This window comes from Alligator mississippiensis, chromosome 2 (assembly GCF_030867095.1).
Source record: "Alligator mississippiensis isolate rAllMis1 chromosome 2, rAllMis1, whole genome shotgun sequence".
Taxonomy (NCBI): domain Eukaryota; kingdom Metazoa; phylum Chordata; order Crocodylia; family Alligatoridae; genus Alligator; species Alligator mississippiensis.
The window spans coordinates 172719307-172736769 of NC_081825.1; the positions used below are offsets into that span (position 1 = coordinate 172719307).

The window sequence follows — 17463 nt, forward strand, 5'->3', positions numbered from 1 at the left end:
GGTATATGGGGGTCGGGAATGGGGAGTGTGTGTCAGCATGTGTATATGTGTATCAACATGAATATATTTGTGTGTTGTCTTTTCATTGTGTTTGTGTTCATCTGTATGTATCAATTTTTGTATCAAATTTTGTATTGACAGGTACGGTCAGTATACTGATGTGTGTGGATACACATGTCTATGTGCATGTGTGTCAGTGTATCTTAGTGTACACTAGTTGTAAATGTGTATCAATCTGTGAGGTGTGAGTATGTCAATGTATCAGCATATGTAGCACTTGGTGCCTATTGCTTTATGTATCTATGCACGTGTGTGTTGCCTCGGATGTATTTCTGTATGCATGTAACTGCATATGCCTAGTATACAGGTTTGGTGTTATGTATTGCATGCACATATATGTGCCAGTATGTGGTGCTGGGCAGCATGTTTTGTGTGTGCACGTGTGTGGCATGGTGCTTTGTGGTGTGTGTGGCAGTCTGATGTGTTGTGCTGTGTGTTTCTATTGTGCTGCGTGCATATGGCTGAATTGTGTTGTACACATGCACGTGGTGCACATGGTGCCATATCATGCTGCATGCATAGGTGTGGACATGCATGTGTCATTTTGCTGTGAGGGCATATATCATTGTTGTGCTGTATGTCTGGCTATACTGTGCTGTGTGCAGCATTGTGTCGTGTGCTATGTGTGTATATGTGGTGCTTTGTTGTGCTGCGTGGGTGCTTTGCTGCATTGTGCTGTCTACATGTGTGTGTTGCTGTGTTGTGATGTGTGCTTCATGGTGCTTTGTTCTGCTGTGTTCATTGTGCTGTGCATGCCCCTGGTATGCATGCCCCAGGTCAATGTGCTTGTGTGTGCTTAGTGCCCTGTGCATGTGTATGTTACTGTGCTGTTTGTGTGTAGTATTGTATTGTATTGTATTGTATTGTGCATGACCCATGTATTTGTCTGTGTGTTGTGCTCTATGTGCGCGTGTGATGTGCTATGTGATCCATGTATGGGCATGCTGCTATGCGATGCTGTGAGAGCCTCATGCATCTGTTGTGCTCTGTGTATGTCTTTCTGTGTGGTGCTATATATACCCTGTGTGTGCAGCTGTGCTGTATGGTGCTGTGTGTGTGTGTATGTGTGTGTGTGTATGTGTGTATGTGTGTGTGTAGTGCATGCTGCAAATAACTTGTTGCATGTGTGTGTGTTGCTGCATAAGTGGTGGTGTGTGTCTCTGCATAGTCTTGTTCATACCCTGTGTATGTGGTGCTTTGTGCGCCCCCTTGCCCCATGCCCCTTGCCCTATGCATGGAGGTATGTAGTGCTATGTGTTGTGCTCTGTATGGTGCTGGTGATGTGTGTGTAGTGATGCATGCACTCCATGCATGTGTAATGTGCTGTGTAGTGCTGAATGGTATTGGTGAGTGTGTGTGTTTGTATGCTGTGTGGTGCTGGGCATGCCCTGTGCGTGTGTGTGGCTCCCTTGCCTCCAGCCCGGCATTATCTCTGGGGCTGAGTGGCTGGAAAGTGGGTCAGTGAGTGCTGTGATGTCAGCCTGGGGCTCCACACTGCTATATGCAGGGCTGGGAAGGGGTGGGAGCTGGAGCAGTGCCAGGCAGAGTACTAGGGGCATAAGCCTGGCTCTGCCTGGGGAGAGCACCCCAGCCAGCCAGGCTGGGGGGCTGGGCAGGACCTCCCCCAGTGATATCCCCAGCTGGGCTGGAGGAGTTTTCCTGTGGGTTGAAGCAGCCCCTAGTGAAGCAGTTCCAGCTGGCATGAAACAGCCCACTGTCAGTGTCCACATGCACCTCCACTTCTCAGCCCCCTGAAAACTCACATGCTCCCCAACCCCCACAGGGTGCCAGCCCCCCTGATCCACCAACACCCCCTTCTGCCACAGAGCCACTTGAGAATCTCCATCTGCTAAGGCAGTGTGGAGCTCATGACACAGCACCCTGCAGCCCCTCCAGCAGTGAATGGCACCCTGACCTCTCCAGGGGTCAGGAGAGGTCAGTGGGTCCTATGCTGGCAGGAGGAGGGAGATGGCATCCCACAGCAGATCAGTGTGGGCCGAAAGATCAGAGCTCCCCCATGGCAATGCCAGCCTAGTGCCAGTGCTGTGAGCTTCCCCAATGGCAGTACCAGCTTGGCCACCAGGCTGCAAACTTCCCCACGGCATAGCCAGTCTAGCCACAGTGCTACAAGCTTCCTCACAACAGTATCCTGTTATTGCCCAGGTTGTTCCTTCTGAGTTGGACTGTGCTGATGTCCAATCTGTGCCCATCTGCTCTGTGCATTAAACATCTTTGTGGACCCCTTGTCCAGCCAGGACTCCACTGCCCTTATATCAGGAGTGGCCCATTAAAGCAGCCATGGCAGGCTCCTGGCTGAGATCTGAGCCATTTCCTGGCTCCCTTTCCCATCCTGCTTGGCAGTGCACAGCCTCTGACTGGGATCAGGGCCTCCATAGAGCTGGGTTTTTCACATTGTGTCAGATACTGTACAGACCCCTCCTGAACCAGGTCCCCACCAGTGTGTTAGGTGCTGCACAGACCCCCCCCAGCTCCAAGAGCACAGAATCTGCCGGGGCAGCTGTTGGGACTGAGGCCTGGAGCAGTGAAGTGACTTCAGTACCAATTCCATGAATAGAGCTCAGGTATTGTGAAGCTGTTGCCACTGGGCCATGTGGCCAGCCTCTCCTGAGGTATCTTGGCCTGTGTCCCATTCATTCTTTTTGTGAGAAGCCTTTCCATGAGGCACTGTCATCGCCTGGTGCCTAAAGCCCCCACCTCCACTGCACAGCCACATAAGACAATACAGTTCCCAGGACAGAGAACAGGCAGTGATGGCCTCCTCCTGAGCAACTGGGTTCATCCTCTGTATAGTTAGGCTGGAGGGGACAGCAGGGTGGGTACAGTGGGCAGGGTGGGTTATAATGCTGCCACGGGGCTTGGGTTTGGGGGGGCTGCTAGCCCAGAGCTCCTGATGAATGCAGCTTGTTGCTTTCCAACAGATGCTGGCTCATGGGGACCTACTGGCCTGGTCTTCTCTCCCCTTCCAGACCTGAATTTAAAGTGCCATCCCCCAAAGTTGACTGCTCCTTCCCCTAGCTGAATATGTAATCCCAATTTTGCTACACATGCCCTGCCTGTGTAGTCCCTGGGACCCTAATCAGGGTTGGCTGTGGAGGCAGACAGCAGCTCAGTACCCAAGCCCTGATTGGGAAACAACCCCCCACCAGAACAGGCTGCTCTTCATTTGCCCTCTGCTCCTGCCAGTCAGCCAAAACATAGTCCAAGGATGTCATCATTAGACTCAAGAATTAACCATGCCATATGCAGAGGTGGGTCTCACTCATCTCAGAGCTGTGGGTGGAGGCTGCAAAGTCTCAGGCACATGTAACACTGAGGCTGAAGCTTTGTGCAGCTGCTGAGAACCAGTCCTATGCAACCTGCTGGTTTACAATCAATTGAGGCCCCTCCAACCTACTAGAATTTGGAGGAATAACCACAAAAATCCTGTCTCCTGAAAGGCCTGGGACTGCAAGCAGAGCTCCAGAAGTGCTCTGTGCATAAGTGTTGCTTGTATGCATGGAAGATAAGGTGCACCCCTGCCACACAGCATCCCTGAGAGGTCAGCGCTAAGCTTATGCACCCGGGTACAGAATTTTCCCAACCCTGGTTCCAACATGCTCCCAAAGGGCAGCCTAGTCATCAAGGCACCAGCCAGAGACACTTCGTTCTATGCCCAGATCTGTCATAGACTTGCTCCGTGAACTCAGGTAAATCACTTCCCCTCTCTGTGCCTCAGGTGTCTGTGGGTACAAGAGGATACACAGTACCCCCTGCCACCCAGGGCATAGGGAAGAGAGGACCCAGGAAACAGAGGAAGTGGCATCTCACTATATGTACTGGCCTGGGGGTGCATTGTGTAGAGCAGAGGAGGCCAATCTTTTTGGTAGGCATGCTATGAATTAGACCCGCACACTCCCTGAGAGCCACTCCAATCCTCTTCTCCTCCTTATGGCATGCGTGGCACAGGTTGGCCATTCCTGTTGTAAAGTCTGTGGGCTTGTGCATACAGGTGCTTGCACTGATCTGTTTATGCTGAGGTGCGTATGTGGGTCGGAATTCCATATACATGTGCAGTTTCATGAGATGGGTCCTGTCTTGGTGGGGGGCATATGTGTGCGCGCACGTGCAGAGTGTGTGCCCTGTTCTGCACCTCTTCCAATGTGCAGAAGGTGTGGTTAGTCTGGGCATGCTCTGGATCCATGCCAGGGTGTTGGTGTGTGGCTGGGGGGAGGTACAATTGAAGGGCTCATCCCAGAGAGTGTGCATGCATGCGTCAAGCGTGCACGGCTGAGCTCTTTGTTGTCATGGGTGAGTCTCCTTCGTGAGTCCTCGCACTCCATCCCTGCTGTTCTGAAATAGCATCTGGGCTGAGTGGCCATGAATATTTCACGAGGAGAATTACATGACCTGGAAAGGCTGAGCCTCCTGTCGGTGCAGCCACAGCCCTGCTCCAGCCTGCATGCTCATGGGTCCTTCCATGCTGGCTGCCCCCCCAATGCACTCCACCCCTACCAGTTTCACAGTTAGGGGTGCCACAGCATCCCAGGCTCCATCCCAACAACCCTCCGCCTATCCTCACTGCCCTATGGCCCTCTTCTCCTTCCCCCGCTCCCCTGACTTTATCACAGCACTTTTAACTGGTCCCTTAGTCCCGCTACTCCTATATTGCCCTAACCTGACATCAACCACTGATCCACAGCCCCCAGCCCTACCATTACTTCATCTCCAGAGCTAGACCCCTTCCTGGCCATGTCCTGATTCTAGTCATTGACTCTGCACCCCCACCCCCCCCAGCCCCTACTTTAACCCTGACCGTCCCTAGCTTCACACCTGGTGCCTGTGACTAATTTCACCCTCAACCCTGACCTAGACAACTCCCTGATACCAGCAACTGGCCCCAGCCCCAGCCTATCCCAACCCCTAACCTGAGCTCATCTCCAGCACCAGTTATCTCCACCTCCCCCAAGCCAGCTCTAAGCCTTGGCCTGCAGCTGATGCCAGCAACAAACAGACTCCTACCTCCCCTCCAACAATGAATCCAGTCTCCCCATCTGAAGTACAGACAACCACCATCAGGTATGACTCCCCCTCCCTTCCTGACAGTCTCTTCAGGCCTGTCCCTACCCATACTCCCCCACCCTGCCCTTTTCACTTTCAACCTCTGATGCTGCCCTGCCCGCACTACTTTTCCCATAAACCTGCCCCTAGCAGCCAAGCTTGCCCCACAACCCAGCACCCAGAACCCTGACACTGCCACAGTCCCCCACCAACATTAATGACACACCCAATGGGAAATAGTGCAGCGTGCCCCTCAATGTGTCTCCTGTGTTTTAAACAAAAGCCAACGGGTTCATGGCAGGGTTGTTCTCCAACTATCACTAGATTTTAGAGTTACACTGTTTTGCTGAAGCAGGGAGTCCTGCCTTCTTGGAGAAACTGTAGTAGCAAGGCAAATCACAACCACCACTAGGGTCCTGAGCAAAAACTTTGTTTTGACAAAGTGCAGATCACACTGCCCTGGAGAAGTTTCCTAGGTCTCAAATGGCTTTCAAAGTCAAAGACATGAGAGCTTGGGTCTGTCACCATGGGCAAGGGCACACAGACAACCCATATCTTTCCAAACCATGGTTCACATCAAGAAGTATGGGCCTTTAGTGGCTTTTAACTTAAAGCTGAGACGGAGTTATGATGAGACTACTGCCAGAAAGATGGTGGAGTCAGCCCACATGGGCCAGCCACTATCTTGTGCCTCAACCTTTGGGAGACCCAGGTAGGGGTGGAAGGAATTGTGCATTTAACCCTTTCACTGCAAGGAAGGGTCATCCAGCTTTAAGCCACCCATAGCCTGAAGATGAATGCTCTTAGGAGCTGAGCTCCTTGTCCCTGCCAAAGCACCTGCTGACCATCTGCCGCCCAGTGACTAAGTCTGACAAACTGTCCTAAAATAATATAATTTTTAATAAATAATTTTCCAACCTTTTTTCTCCTTTTTTGCTTCTTAGGAAGAGGGAGGGGAAGCAAAAAGAAATGTTCAGCACAGGAACAGAGTGCCTGCAGGGAGACCATGGGCTCAGGGCTGCAGAGTGTAGGAGCTGGGGACAAGTGAGGGGTAGGATGATAGGGGCCTCAAAGTCTCACAGGCCATTGCCAGTCCCCCTGACACACCAGGGTGGGTAGGGCAAGTTGAATCAGAGGGGGATGATGCTCCCTCCCTCTCCAGAAGGAGGCCAGTCTGGAATTCTCCTTTGTATGTGCGGGGGTGGGGGAGAAGGGGAAAAAAAGAGGCAGGATAGCATATAGGGTAGGTGAAGGGACACTACTTCTTCCCATATCCCCCCCTCACCTCAACAGATTAGGCTTTAGCACCCTTTGCAGGCAGGGAAAAAAGATGGTAGAGGGCAGCTAGACCTTGCCTCACCTCCAACCTAGAGCCTCTGCCCCCTGGGGCAGGGGACCTTTATCTCCCTTGCCCATCTCATTGCAGGGGGGGGGGGGGGGAGGGGAGGGGAAAGAGTACAGCCTGCACCAGCATTAATGAGGACAACCAGTGTAAGGATGTGAAATGGGGAGGCCCCTAGGATATATGTGGGGGAGTATCAGATGGAACATGCTGGCCCCACAGCATGTAGGCATCTCAGGGCCCACTGACAGGTATGGGGGACAGGGGCAAGGAAAGGATTCCCTGGCTCATCCAATCCCCATCCAAGCAGCAACAGCATGTGCCCTAGGGAGAGCAGTTTGCCCAATGAGTTCTGCAAGTGCACCCAACCCTCTGCTCTCTCAGTCAACTGATAGGGGCCTATGCCCCAGCCCTGCATGCACTGTCTCCTTAGTCCGCAGAAGTCTGCCAGGGGCCAGTCAGAGCCAGAGGGCCCGCAGCAGCAGCAGCACTAGGCAGGACAGGGCTGTGGGCAGCGCACCCGGCCGATGGGCCCCAGAATCCAGTGGGGAGCAGGCTGCACCTGTGCAACCCTCCTTGAGGCGCCCCTCTTCATTGCCGTAGCCATTCCAGTAGTCATCCTCAGTGGGAGAGTCGTACTTGGGGCTGCGGATATCATTGGCCGGCAGGTCCCGGTAGAAAGAGGAGGGGTCAGCTGGGGGTGCCCCGACCTCCCCCAGCCCATACAGGTGGTTGGAGGAACCATTGCCTCGGGGACGTCCAGCCACAGCCTCCCCACCCCACTTGGGCTTGGTACCTGGGGCAGGCCGGGCAGGGGCATGATTATGGTTGGCAGGGGGGCAGGCCCTGAAATCAGCCTGGCTGAGGCGCCTCAGGTCACGGCCCCGGTGCTCAGCGGGGCTGGTACAGGTCACGTCCGAGCTAGAGACCCGGGTGCGCTGGAACCAGGCCCAGAGAGAGTGGGCACGGCAGTCACAGGCCCAGGGGTTATTGTTGAGGCGCAGGAACTCCAGGGAGGGCAGGTCAGCCAGCGTCTCCCCTGGCAGCACAGCCAGGCTATTGTTGAAGAGATAGAGGATGGTGAGCTTGGCCAGGTCACGGAAGGCCCAGCGGTGCACCGAGTGCAGCCGGTTGACATGCAGCAGCAGCCGGTCCAGGCCCCACAGTCCTCGGAAGACATTCTCTGACAGCAGCCGGATCTTGTTGCCATGCAGGAAGAGGTGGCTCAGGTTGGCCAGGTCCACAAACAGGTCATCCTGAGGGAGGGAGGCAGGCAGGCAGGTGGGATAGAGCCCTTAAGGTTAAGCCAACTTCCCCAGCCCTGCAGCAGCATCTCCCCTCCCCCCAAGCAGTGGATAGGGTGGAAGGGTTGCAGCAATGATGATCCGGTCCTGCCCCTCCCCACTCCAGCCAGTGTGGGCTGCAGGGCTGGGCTACTCCCTGCAGTGGGCCAGCCGCAGCGCCCGCCCGGATGGGCTTGTGGTCGGAGAGTAGCTGGCTGGCACAGAACGGAGCAGCCCGCCACTGCAGAAGAGTGCGGAAGGGGTGGGGGGGTGGGTAATGGCACACCAGCTGTGTTCAGCATGCAGCTGGGCTTCCAGCTCCTGGAGAGGAAGTGGGGGGGAGCCTTAAACCATGCCCCAAAAATCCCCTATTACCCACTGAAAGCTGTTCTTGTCCTGGTCTCTCCAACTCCCCACCCCCCTAGTTGGTGCTCCTCACTTTCAACCAAAAGCCCCCTGCTATACCAGCCCTGGGCTTCTTCCACAGCTATGAAGCTCTCTGAGCCAACCAGCTCTTCAATAGCCTAAAACCATATTGGAAACAGCATCACTTAGAAGGGAAAGCCCCTCCATCTCATTTCCTGATGCTCTTTAATGCCCAGCTAGTCAATCCCCCTTCCCCAAGAATCAGCTCACTCCTCTCAAAGCCAGCATGAGTCTTGGCTGTGGGTGACTTGTGCACCATCTGTGGGAGTGTCTTGTATGTCCCTGTCCTCTAAGGTGTTAACAAAATTCTGGACATCTCTTCCCCTCCTTCAGAGGAATCAAAAAAGTTTCTCCCTTGGAGGCCTTATAGGCCAAGCCCCTCCCCCTCCCTGCCTCAGGTCCATGGGGTTGCTGCTCCCCTTTCCCACTCACCTGCAGGTACATAAGGCTGTTCTCCTGCAGGTAGAGGTACTGGAGGCTGAAGAGGCCACGAAAGATGGTGCTGGGCAGGCTGCTGAGCTGGCAGCGGTAGAGGTGCAGGGATTGCAGGCGCTCCAGCCCACGGAAGGTATCTGGTTCCAGACTGCGCAGGTTCCGGTTGTCCCCCAGATCCAGCTCCTCTAGGGCAGGCAGGTGACGGAAAGTGCCAGGCTGGATGGAGGAGATGTTGTTGGAGTAGAGCCACAGTGTCACTGTGCTGGGCCCAAAGGTGCCTGCCCGCAGGGACCGGATCAGGTTGTTCTGCAGGAAGAGGCGCTGGGCATTAGGAGGCAGCACCAGGGGCACCGACGAGAAGTTGTTGGCCTGGCAGCTGACCGTGGGTGGCGAGAAGTAGCAGGTGCAGAGCATGGGGCAGGTGGGTGCCCCAGTGGGCAGGACCCCCAGCAGCACAAAAAGGCCAAAGAGCGTGGGGACCCAGCCTGCAGACAAGAAGAGGCAGGGTGAGTGGGAAGCAGCTCCACCAGGCAACAGTGGACAATATCATGGTCTTTCTGTCCCACCAGGACCGAGCAACAGCTTTTCCACCCAGGTGGAGCCATACCCCATTCCCTCAAGCACATGAGGACCCCCTTCCTCCAGCCATGCAGACGCAATACACCCCTGTCTAACAGAAGGCTCCCCCTCCCCATTGAGATTAGGCAGGACAACACCCACTCATGTAGACAGGCCCAGGCCCCCACTCCCCAGGTAGCAGGGGAGCTGTTCTCTACATGTAGAGAGCCTGTACAATCAGGGCATGGCTCTCTCTCCCTCAAAGGAGCATGTGTGTGGCCAGGTGTGCTAAATGCATGCATGCGCAGCTCAGGTACATTTCCTCCCCCTGCACGAGGAACACTCTAGCGTGCTAATCTCAGCAAAGCAAATGCACAGGGGTACATGTGCACCCACTCCCCATGAGGGCTCGTGTGCAGCGTGCAGCCCCATGTGAGTGCGTGCTCCCGTGTGCGAGCGCGTGTTCCCCAGCGTGTGTGTGTAGGTGGAGGCTGACGCGAGACCAAGTGACACAAGCTGCTGCCGTTCCTGTTGTTCACACCACCTCCGCCTCCCCCCTCTCTCGTTACCCACTCACTGCTTCAGCACATGCTCCCCTCCCCCGGCCCCCCCACTCTGCCTCCCATGCATTTGGCTCCAGCAGCCCTCCAATTCCCTGTGGGAGAGAGGGGGGATAACATGCAGGGCCTCCGTTTCATACCAGGGAGAGAGTCACTGCTACTTCCTGGGACAGCCCCTCCAACCCAGGGGCTCAGCCCCTCCTCCTCCATCCAGCTAGATACAGGACAGTCAGCATTCCCCATCAGAAGGTGACCCTGAAAGGATGCTCCCTGCTGGCCAACTCTGTCTAGTTTGGGGCATTGATAAATGTCTTCTTCCTTTGGCCCAGGATGGCTCGTCTCCCTGTCTGCCACACTGGGGTGCTCATAAAGTTCTTTCTGCAGTGCTCTGCACCAGGCCGTCTCTCACTCTAGTATGTTGATAAAAGTTCATGGCTCACCCAGTCTCTCACCCTGGGGTATCAATAAAATTTCCCCATAAGAGCCTTGCACCAGTCCCATCCCCCCTCCCCCCCAAGTCCTCCTGCCACGTGTGGAGCAAGTCTCACCTGCAGCTCCCTGTGCTGGGTGCTCCTGGCTCCCCCCCCCCCCCCCAACTTCCCAGGGAGGGCTTGAGGAGCCAAATTCCTTGATCTTTTAATCTTGCTCAGAGCCGTCTTTAGCTGGAGGACTCTAGCAACACATGCCTTCGGATAGGGATGTCATCACTATCCAGATCTGCCCCACCCAGTTGTCCAGATCCAGATACAGCCAGCTGAGCCCCAACCCCCCCCCCCCCCCCAGCCTACTGGATTAGAGACCCACCCTCTGCTCCAACCCAGATGGACTCCCAAGCTTCTCTTAACCCTTTTGCAGAAGGATGGCCATCCTGGCAGGGGAGGGATGAGAGGCAAGGCTGGCAGGACTCCAGCACAGCTAAAAGGCCACCAAGGGTCTCCTACATAGGGAGGGGGACAGACAGCAGAGGGAAGGGCACAGCCCCATTGGCCCTAGGGGTGGATCCAAGTTGCCCAATGACTGTGGGGCTGCTCAGTTCCCCCCCCACACCACCCGCTACTGAGCGGCTGTAACCCAAGGAGCCTCATCCATAATTCAGGCTTGTGGCTTTGCTGAGTGCCGGCTGCAGGGGGAGGGGAAGGGGCTGGAAGATTGTTATCCCTTTGCTCCCAGGGACCTGTAGGTCCCTGCAGGACAGCTCCAGCAGAGCCAGACTAGCCCATCCAGGCATCTCTCCCGCTGCCCTATATCCCACCTGCTGCTCACACATTTTCCAGCTGCCTGGCACAGCTTTCATACCTGACACTGCCTGTGCATATGTTGGGGGGGAAGGCAGGGGGAGGAGAGGAGAGTGTTCAGAGCCAGGGCTCCCACTGTTCAATGGCTACTCCCCTCCAGGAGAAGCATGACCTTGCACTCCACCACTGCACAAGGGCTCACCCACCATGGGATGTTGCCAACACACCTCATGCTTACACCCAGTGTCTACCTGGGGATACGGGGTCTTCCCCACAGCAAAAGATAACACGGTACCTGTAGGCCTCAAGTCACTTTCCTGGCCACCCTCTTTGCCAGGAGATTTAGTTCTTGCAGAAAGGCTAAGGATGACCTGGGCACTGGCTCTGGCTACCTCCTTTAAAGGCTGTACCAACCGTCAAGAGAACTGTTGTGTACCACACATCTGCACCTGCCTACCCATCATACCAGACAGCCATGGAGTGGGGCTGGGGCAGCACAGTGCCAGGTACATGCCATCTTGTCATAGGAAAGGGCTTGGGGAGGCACGGCATGCAAATATATAACACCAGCAGCCCTAGAGTGCCAAGATTCACCATAGGGACAGTTAACAGGACAGGAGGCATGAGGTCTGGAAATGCCAGCTTGGAAGTTACGGGGACATAGTGGGTGACATTGGTGAGGGGGCTCCATGCTGCTGAGAGCCACTCAAAGCTCATCCACAACTCAAGACCTCCAAAATAAGCCACCGCTGCCTGCGTTAATCATGCACGGGTGCCCCACACAGAGGGGCCAGGCTATAAATAGTAGCAGGCAGAGCTGCCAGAGCATCAGGCCTAGGCCAGCCTGCCAGGGCAAAGTCAGAGGCAGCCTTGCCAGTCCTATCCGCTCGCCCAACACCAGGGGCATCCCACCTGGATCTGTGCCCCATGTCCAGTACCACCGGCTCTGTGCCTCGACCTGCACCCCACACCCCTTGCAGCAGGGGGCTGTCACCAGCCCCACCTCACGCCCACTGCGCTCAGCTACTCAGCTCTGCCCAGCACACCAGCCCCGCTTCTCAGCCCCCCCAGCAGCCGCTAAACCCCCTCCCTCACCCCATCTGTCACTCCCCCTCTTCTTGAGCTGAGTCAGTTCAGCGTTGAAGTCACCAGCCCTTGGGCAACAAGCCCCCCTCCCCTCCCCTCAAAAAAAGCATGCTTCCCCCGTGGCCCCCCGCCCCCCCCGGAAGGGGTCCAGCAAGAGGAAGGGCACTAGGAAGCGACTTCCCACAGCACTGCCCCTCTCCCAAGCCAGGTGCTGGGGTAGAAACATCAGAGAGGAGCCAGCCAGTGCCCCCAGGAAGGGAGAAGCAACTAACCCCCCCCCAAAAAAAGTGAAGAAAAAGAAAAAGCGTGGCACCTCCTCACTCAAACTTGGTCCGGCGCTCAGAGACTCGCAGGCAACAGGGGATGGAGGGGAGCCCCTTGGCACCCCCAGCAGGCAGGGGCAGGAGCTGGCCCACCCAGGTGCTGCCCAGCCCACCCCACTGCCCCCCTCCTGCGCCGCACACGCCGCCCCTCGGCCTCGACGGCTCCCAGGAGCTGCCCCCCGGCCCGCAAGCGCCGCGCTGCCCTCGCCCCCCGGGCGGCCCCATCTCACCTCCCGTGCCCCGTGCCCCGTACCTGGCGGGCGGCGCGCCCTCCGGGGCAGCATGGTGCCGAGGCGGGCGGGCGGCAGGCGGGCGGCGCACGCCCCGAGGCAGCGGCAGCTCCAGGCGGGGCGCGGGACAGGAGCTCAGGGCCGGCGCGGCGCGGTCCCCCGGGGGCGCCGTCCCCCCGGCGGCGCGGGCCGCATAGCGCGGGGCAGACGGGGCGGGACGGACGGAGCGGCCGTGCCCCGCGGCGCCCGCACGGGAGTGAGCGCTGCCCGCCGCGGCGCCTTATCCCGGGCCGGCTCGCTCCTCCCCCTGCCGCGGGGCCGCCGCCGTTTAACCCTTTGCGGCGCGGGAGCCTCCCCCCGCCTCCCGCAGCCTGCTGGGCCCGCCCCGGGGCAGCGCGGGGCGGGGACACCCCGCTCGGGACAGTCCCCTGGTACCGGCCCCCTCCCGCGCCGCAGCGGCAGTGGTGCGTTGGGGCTGGACGGGAGCCATGGAAAGGCCCGGGACCGGCCCCTGCGCTGAGCCCGTCAGCCCCGGGCCTCGCCCTGGGGCCGGCTGGGCCCCCGGAGGTCACAGAGCCGGGGCTTGCCTGGCAGTCACCCCCCTGCCCCACCTGAGCACCCTCCGCCTGCTACAGCCCAGCTGCTCGCTGCTGGCAGGGGAGGATGGATTTCATGGGGCGCAGGCACCAGTTGGGGGGTCAGCCCCCCAAGCCTGCTTTCGTCCACGGGCCAGCAGGAGCCAGAGCTGACAGGCACATCTGGGGAGCAGAGCAGGGGGAACAAGGAGAAGCCGCTGCTGAAGACAGCCAGGGAAAGGTGCCAGCTGGTCCCCGGCGTTGCCAGGGACTCCTCTGCCAGCAGGCACTGTTCTCCCAGGAAACCAACCAGCAGCCCTGGCACTGGGCCCCCTCCCTCCCTCCCTCCCTCCCTCCCTCCCTCAGCTTCACTTGCCACTCTGGGTCAAGGGGAGCACTGCTTTCCCATCTGAGTGTAGAGGGATTCATGCCCTGGCTGCCATTCACGCTCCCGGCTCCTGCCAGCCCAGTGGGACTTCCAGTCCCAGCCCTCTGCACCCCCCACCTGGTCTGCCCATACTAAGCCAGTGAGATCTGCACCATGCTGAGAGTTAGGCCACCAGCATCCCCAGCTCAGCAGGCTCTGCTCTCTGGCCCTGCCACCAGTATTCACCTCTGAGCCCCCTCAGTCAGTCTGGTATGGTGCCTATCCTGAGGCAGAGGATTAAAATTCACACCCCCAGTGTCCCAGCTCAGTGGGATGGGTGCCTGGGGGCTCAAGGGCCAGGACTGGGGGCCTGAGAGTGCTTCAGCAACCATCCTGGGGTCCTTAATTCTGGGATCCACACTCCTTGTTCTCCAGGCCCATGCAATCTGGGGCCTGGTTTGGTAGTGCCCTGTTCACATTCCCAGTCCTGTCCTCAGGGCAGAAGCAGCCACATTCTGGGGCATGAGTCCCCCGTTCCCCATTCACACACCCAGTCCAGAAGGATTCCCACCCTGGTGCCCCCAGTCACCTCTGACCCCAGCTCAGCAGCAGCTCAGGCTAGGTGACTGGACAGTCATGATCCTGCACCTGTGTGTGACCTGGTGGCAGGGCTGTGTCTATGTATCATGGCCTGGTGGGATCCATGGCTCCTGGGACCCAGGCACAGTATGGGGGGCGGGGGGGCTGGGCGAGGCAGGCCATGCCAGGCTGCGGCGGCACAATCTGGCGCAAGGTTTGTTTGCTGCGCTGCCTCCGGTGCGGCTCCCGGCGAGCGAAATATCACAAGATGGAGAGACAGACGCTGAGGGTGCGGGTGGGCGGTGGGGGGCGGGAGCTCGGGCTGACTCAGGGGGCTGTCATCCGCTTGCTGGCCATGTGCTCCTCGCAAGGGGGGACACCAGGCTCTGGAGCCCCAGGTGGGCACAGGACACACAGGGTGCTCAGGGGTTTCCCCACCTCAGCACTTGCATTGTGCCACACACCTTGCCGAGCTGTGGCCTCCCCAGCATCCCCCTGGGCACCCCACAGAGCTGTCCACTCTTCACCATCCCTCCCACCATGCCCTTAGATCAGGGCCCAGTCCGCTCCATCAGTCTTCAAAAAACATCACACTCCCTTCTCCTTCTCCCATTCCTCTGCTGTGTCCCCCACCCCTTGCAGCCTCTGCTCCTTCCCTCATACTCATCCCATGCAGGACCTGAGTGAGAAATTTCCCAAACTAGGTTAAATCGTCTCATAAAGAGTAGGGGGTTAGGGAGACATAGGAGCTCATGTCCTTATTACACTCATACAGTCTCCACAACCCAGCTTAGGGGGGGATGCTGCCTGCTGGATCAGCCCTGTGTGCTGCATGTAATGTGTGAGGCCAAGGCAGGTAATCATTTTATGCAGTGTGTGGGTCCACTTCAGGCCAGTTGATGGGACTTCACAGGTCAGAGCTGGCTGTATCTTTGATACCCCTGGTCTGTACCACATATGATCTGTCTGCCTGGCATACACACCCTGGGACACAATTATCCATTTGGCCAATTCAGGACACATGCTGCATACAGTGCCCACTCTGGCTGATCTAGGATGTGTGCTGCAAATGGCACCCACTCCAGCTAGTCCATGCCATGCAGTGCATATGGTGGCTGCTCCGGGACGTGTGTTGCAGACAGCACCCACTCTGGCCGGTCTGGGATGTGTACTGCATGCAGCACAGGGCCAGTACAGTACACGTGCTGCACAGCACACCTGTGCCAGGCCAGTCTGGGACCCCACCTGCTTGCAGTGCCCACACCAGGCTGGCCCTGCACACTGGATTTGGCACGTGGGGTCAGCCTGAGGACCCAATCCAGCTCCTTGCACTATTCACTTGGCCCGGGGAGGGCAGTGTAGAGGGACACTCCCGGCAGAGACAGAGAGCAAGACAGAGAGCTGGGTGGAGCTGGGAGAGGGTTCGGGGCAGGGGCCAGAGGTCTATGGGCTGATAGGGCTGACGGGAGAGAGAAAGACAGGCCACAGAGGCTGGCGGGGTGGGCTCCAGGGAGAGATGAAGGGCGAGCCCGGCGGATCAGCACGCGGGGAGGGGACAGAGCAGAGGAATGGCAAGGGGCGCGAGGCAGAGGTGTGAGCAGGAGGAAGCGGGCGGGCGGCGCACGGGCTGGAGCCGCGGAGAGGAGCAGCCGGGGCGGGGCCGGGCCGGGCCGGGGCGTGCAGGCGGAGGTGACCTCGCGGGGGTAAGACGCGATCACACGCCAGTGCGGGGCGGGGCCGAGCAGGTTAGCAGCGCGGGGCCTCGGAGCGGCCACGAGGCGGTGGGGGGCGCCCTCTGGCGGCTCAGCCCGGCTCGCCCTCCGGCCTGGGATGCTGTAGCCGGGTGAGAAGCGTGGGGGCCGGCGCCTGACGTCAGGCTGTGCGGGCGGCAATGGCAAGAGCGACGGCCCCGGCGTGAGGCGGGTGGTGAGTGGGGCTGGGCGGGAGGGTGCCCGGGCCCCGTGGCGGGGAGCCCGCGTGGGCGGGGCGGGGCGGGGCGGGGCGCCGCTGCTCCCACGGCTCCGCCGTGCCCGGGCGCCCGTGCCCCGGAGCCGAGCCTGGCCCGGAGCGCTGGCAGGCGCTCACCTGCAGCCTCCCCCCGACCCCCGGCAGCCAGCCCGTGTAGCAGGGGGAGGGAGGGGGGCTGGGTCCTGGCTCCTGCCCTGCCCTCTGCAGCGGGGGTTGCGGGGGACCCCTCCGCCGTGCCGGCGTCTGAGCCAGCCGGGGTCCGACCCAGGGAGCAGGCAGAGGCTGTTCCCCAGGGGCAGCTTTCCCCAAAAGCGCGGCTGCCCAGGCTCTTAGGCGGAGGGAAGTGATCTGGAGGCAGACTCCATCACACGCCACTTGTGACCCCAGGTCCCTGCCAGGCTCAGCTGCGTGTGGGTGCATGGCACTGGGAAGGGCATCTCTCTCCCAGTAACCGTGCTGGGGGGAAGGGCCTGGGAGCCAGGAGCAGGGAGCTGTGGAAGGCCTTTGGACAGGATGCGGCCCAGGCTGCTGTGGGAAAGCAGGAGAGCTGAGCAATCGTGGCTTTTCGCTGGTTGGGGGAGGGGTCTGTCTCTGGAAGGCAGCAGCTTCTAAGATCTCTCCTCTGGTTTATCCCTGTCTGAAGGCTGGAAGCATGGTGTGTGTGTGTGTGTGTGTGTGTGTGTGTGTGTGTGTGTGTGTGTGTGTGTGTGTGTGTGTGTGTGTGTGTGTGTGTGTGTGTGTGTAAAGCTTCACTACAGACACCCCAGGACTTCTCCAGCCTGCGGCTTTCCATGGAACCAAAGAGATTTAGGATCCAAGCATCTTAACTCCCTTTGTCTCCATGTTTCTCCTCCATGAGCCTGGTAGACTTGTTGGGGCCAGGACTTTTGCGTGCCTTATCCTACTCATCCTGATTCCTGCAGATCTTGGCACCACTGCTCTGCTCCCGCAGAGGTCATTGAGCAGAGAGCATGGTCAGAGCTTCTGGCTACTGCAGCTGAGTCTGGGAGAGGACTGGAGGGCCTGGATTGATTAATTGATTGGATTTATCAGAGTGGCTTATAATAAAGAAGCAACCCATAGACAGGATTTCCCAAACAACACCCCAACACTTGAGAACTCCAGCTTCCCCACCAGCCACTGCCTCCCTGCCTGAACCCCCACACAGGCAAGCCCCCTTGCTAATCCCAACCGCACTCACAGCTGCCGCTCACATACAGACAGAAGAAAACCTCCTTCCTCAGCCCCACTGACCCTCCCACACTTACCATTACCACCACTACCTCTGCAGGTAAGATCCCTCCATCTCCCTAAGGTCCTCTCCAAGCCATACCCAAGCCTTAAAGAGGGGCTGCACTAACACTTCCCACCCCAGCAA

General features: G+C 58.4%; 2 protein-coding genes across 3 annotated transcripts in view; one reads left to right on the forward strand and one right to left on the reverse strand.

The window, feature by feature from the left end:
* Positions 1 to 6000: 6000 nt before the first annotated feature.
* On the reverse strand, positions 6001 to 12874 carry RTN4RL2 (reticulon 4 receptor like 2). The gene is made up of 3 exons (XM_006260338.4): positions 12620 to 12874; positions 8602 to 9089; positions 6001 to 7716 (listed from the first exon to the last, which is right to left on the reverse strand). Exons 1-3 carry the CDS (start codon positions 12648 to 12650, stop codon positions 6919 to 6921), a joined length of 1317 nt encoding a protein of 438 aa, XP_006260400.1. The 5' UTR covers positions 12651 to 12874; the 3' UTR covers positions 6001 to 6918.
* A 2999-nt stretch (positions 12875 to 15873) lies between these two features.
* The window catches only part of SLC43A3 (solute carrier family 43 member 3), a 40175-nt gene continuing 38585 nt past the window's right edge, over positions 15874 to 17463 (forward strand). Inside the window, exon 1 of one of the 2 annotated variants that reach the window (XM_059722439.1) lies at positions 15874 to 15960. The gene's annotated coding sequence lies outside the window, so the exon portion shown is untranslated. Of the gene's footprint in view, positions 16044 to 17463 lie in introns of both variants that reach the window. The other variant, XM_014597151.3, reaches the window with a different exon arrangement.

What these genes read in the sequence shown, in the direction of transcription:
- RTN4RL2 (XM_006260338.4), bottom strand. Translation starts at nt 12,650, where the DNA reads ATGCTGCCCCGGAGGGCGCGCCGCCCGCCAG. An exon ending in GAGGGCGCGCCGCCCGCCAG is followed by an intron (nt 9,090 to 12,619) that starts GTACGGGGCACG and finishes TCTTGTCTGCAG; the next exon opens with GCTGGGTCCCCACGCTCTTT. An exon ending in ACAGCCTTATGTACCTGCAG is followed by an intron (nt 7,717 to 8,601) that starts GTGAGTGGGAAA and finishes TCCCTCCCTCAG; the next exon opens with GATGACCTGTTTGTGGACCT.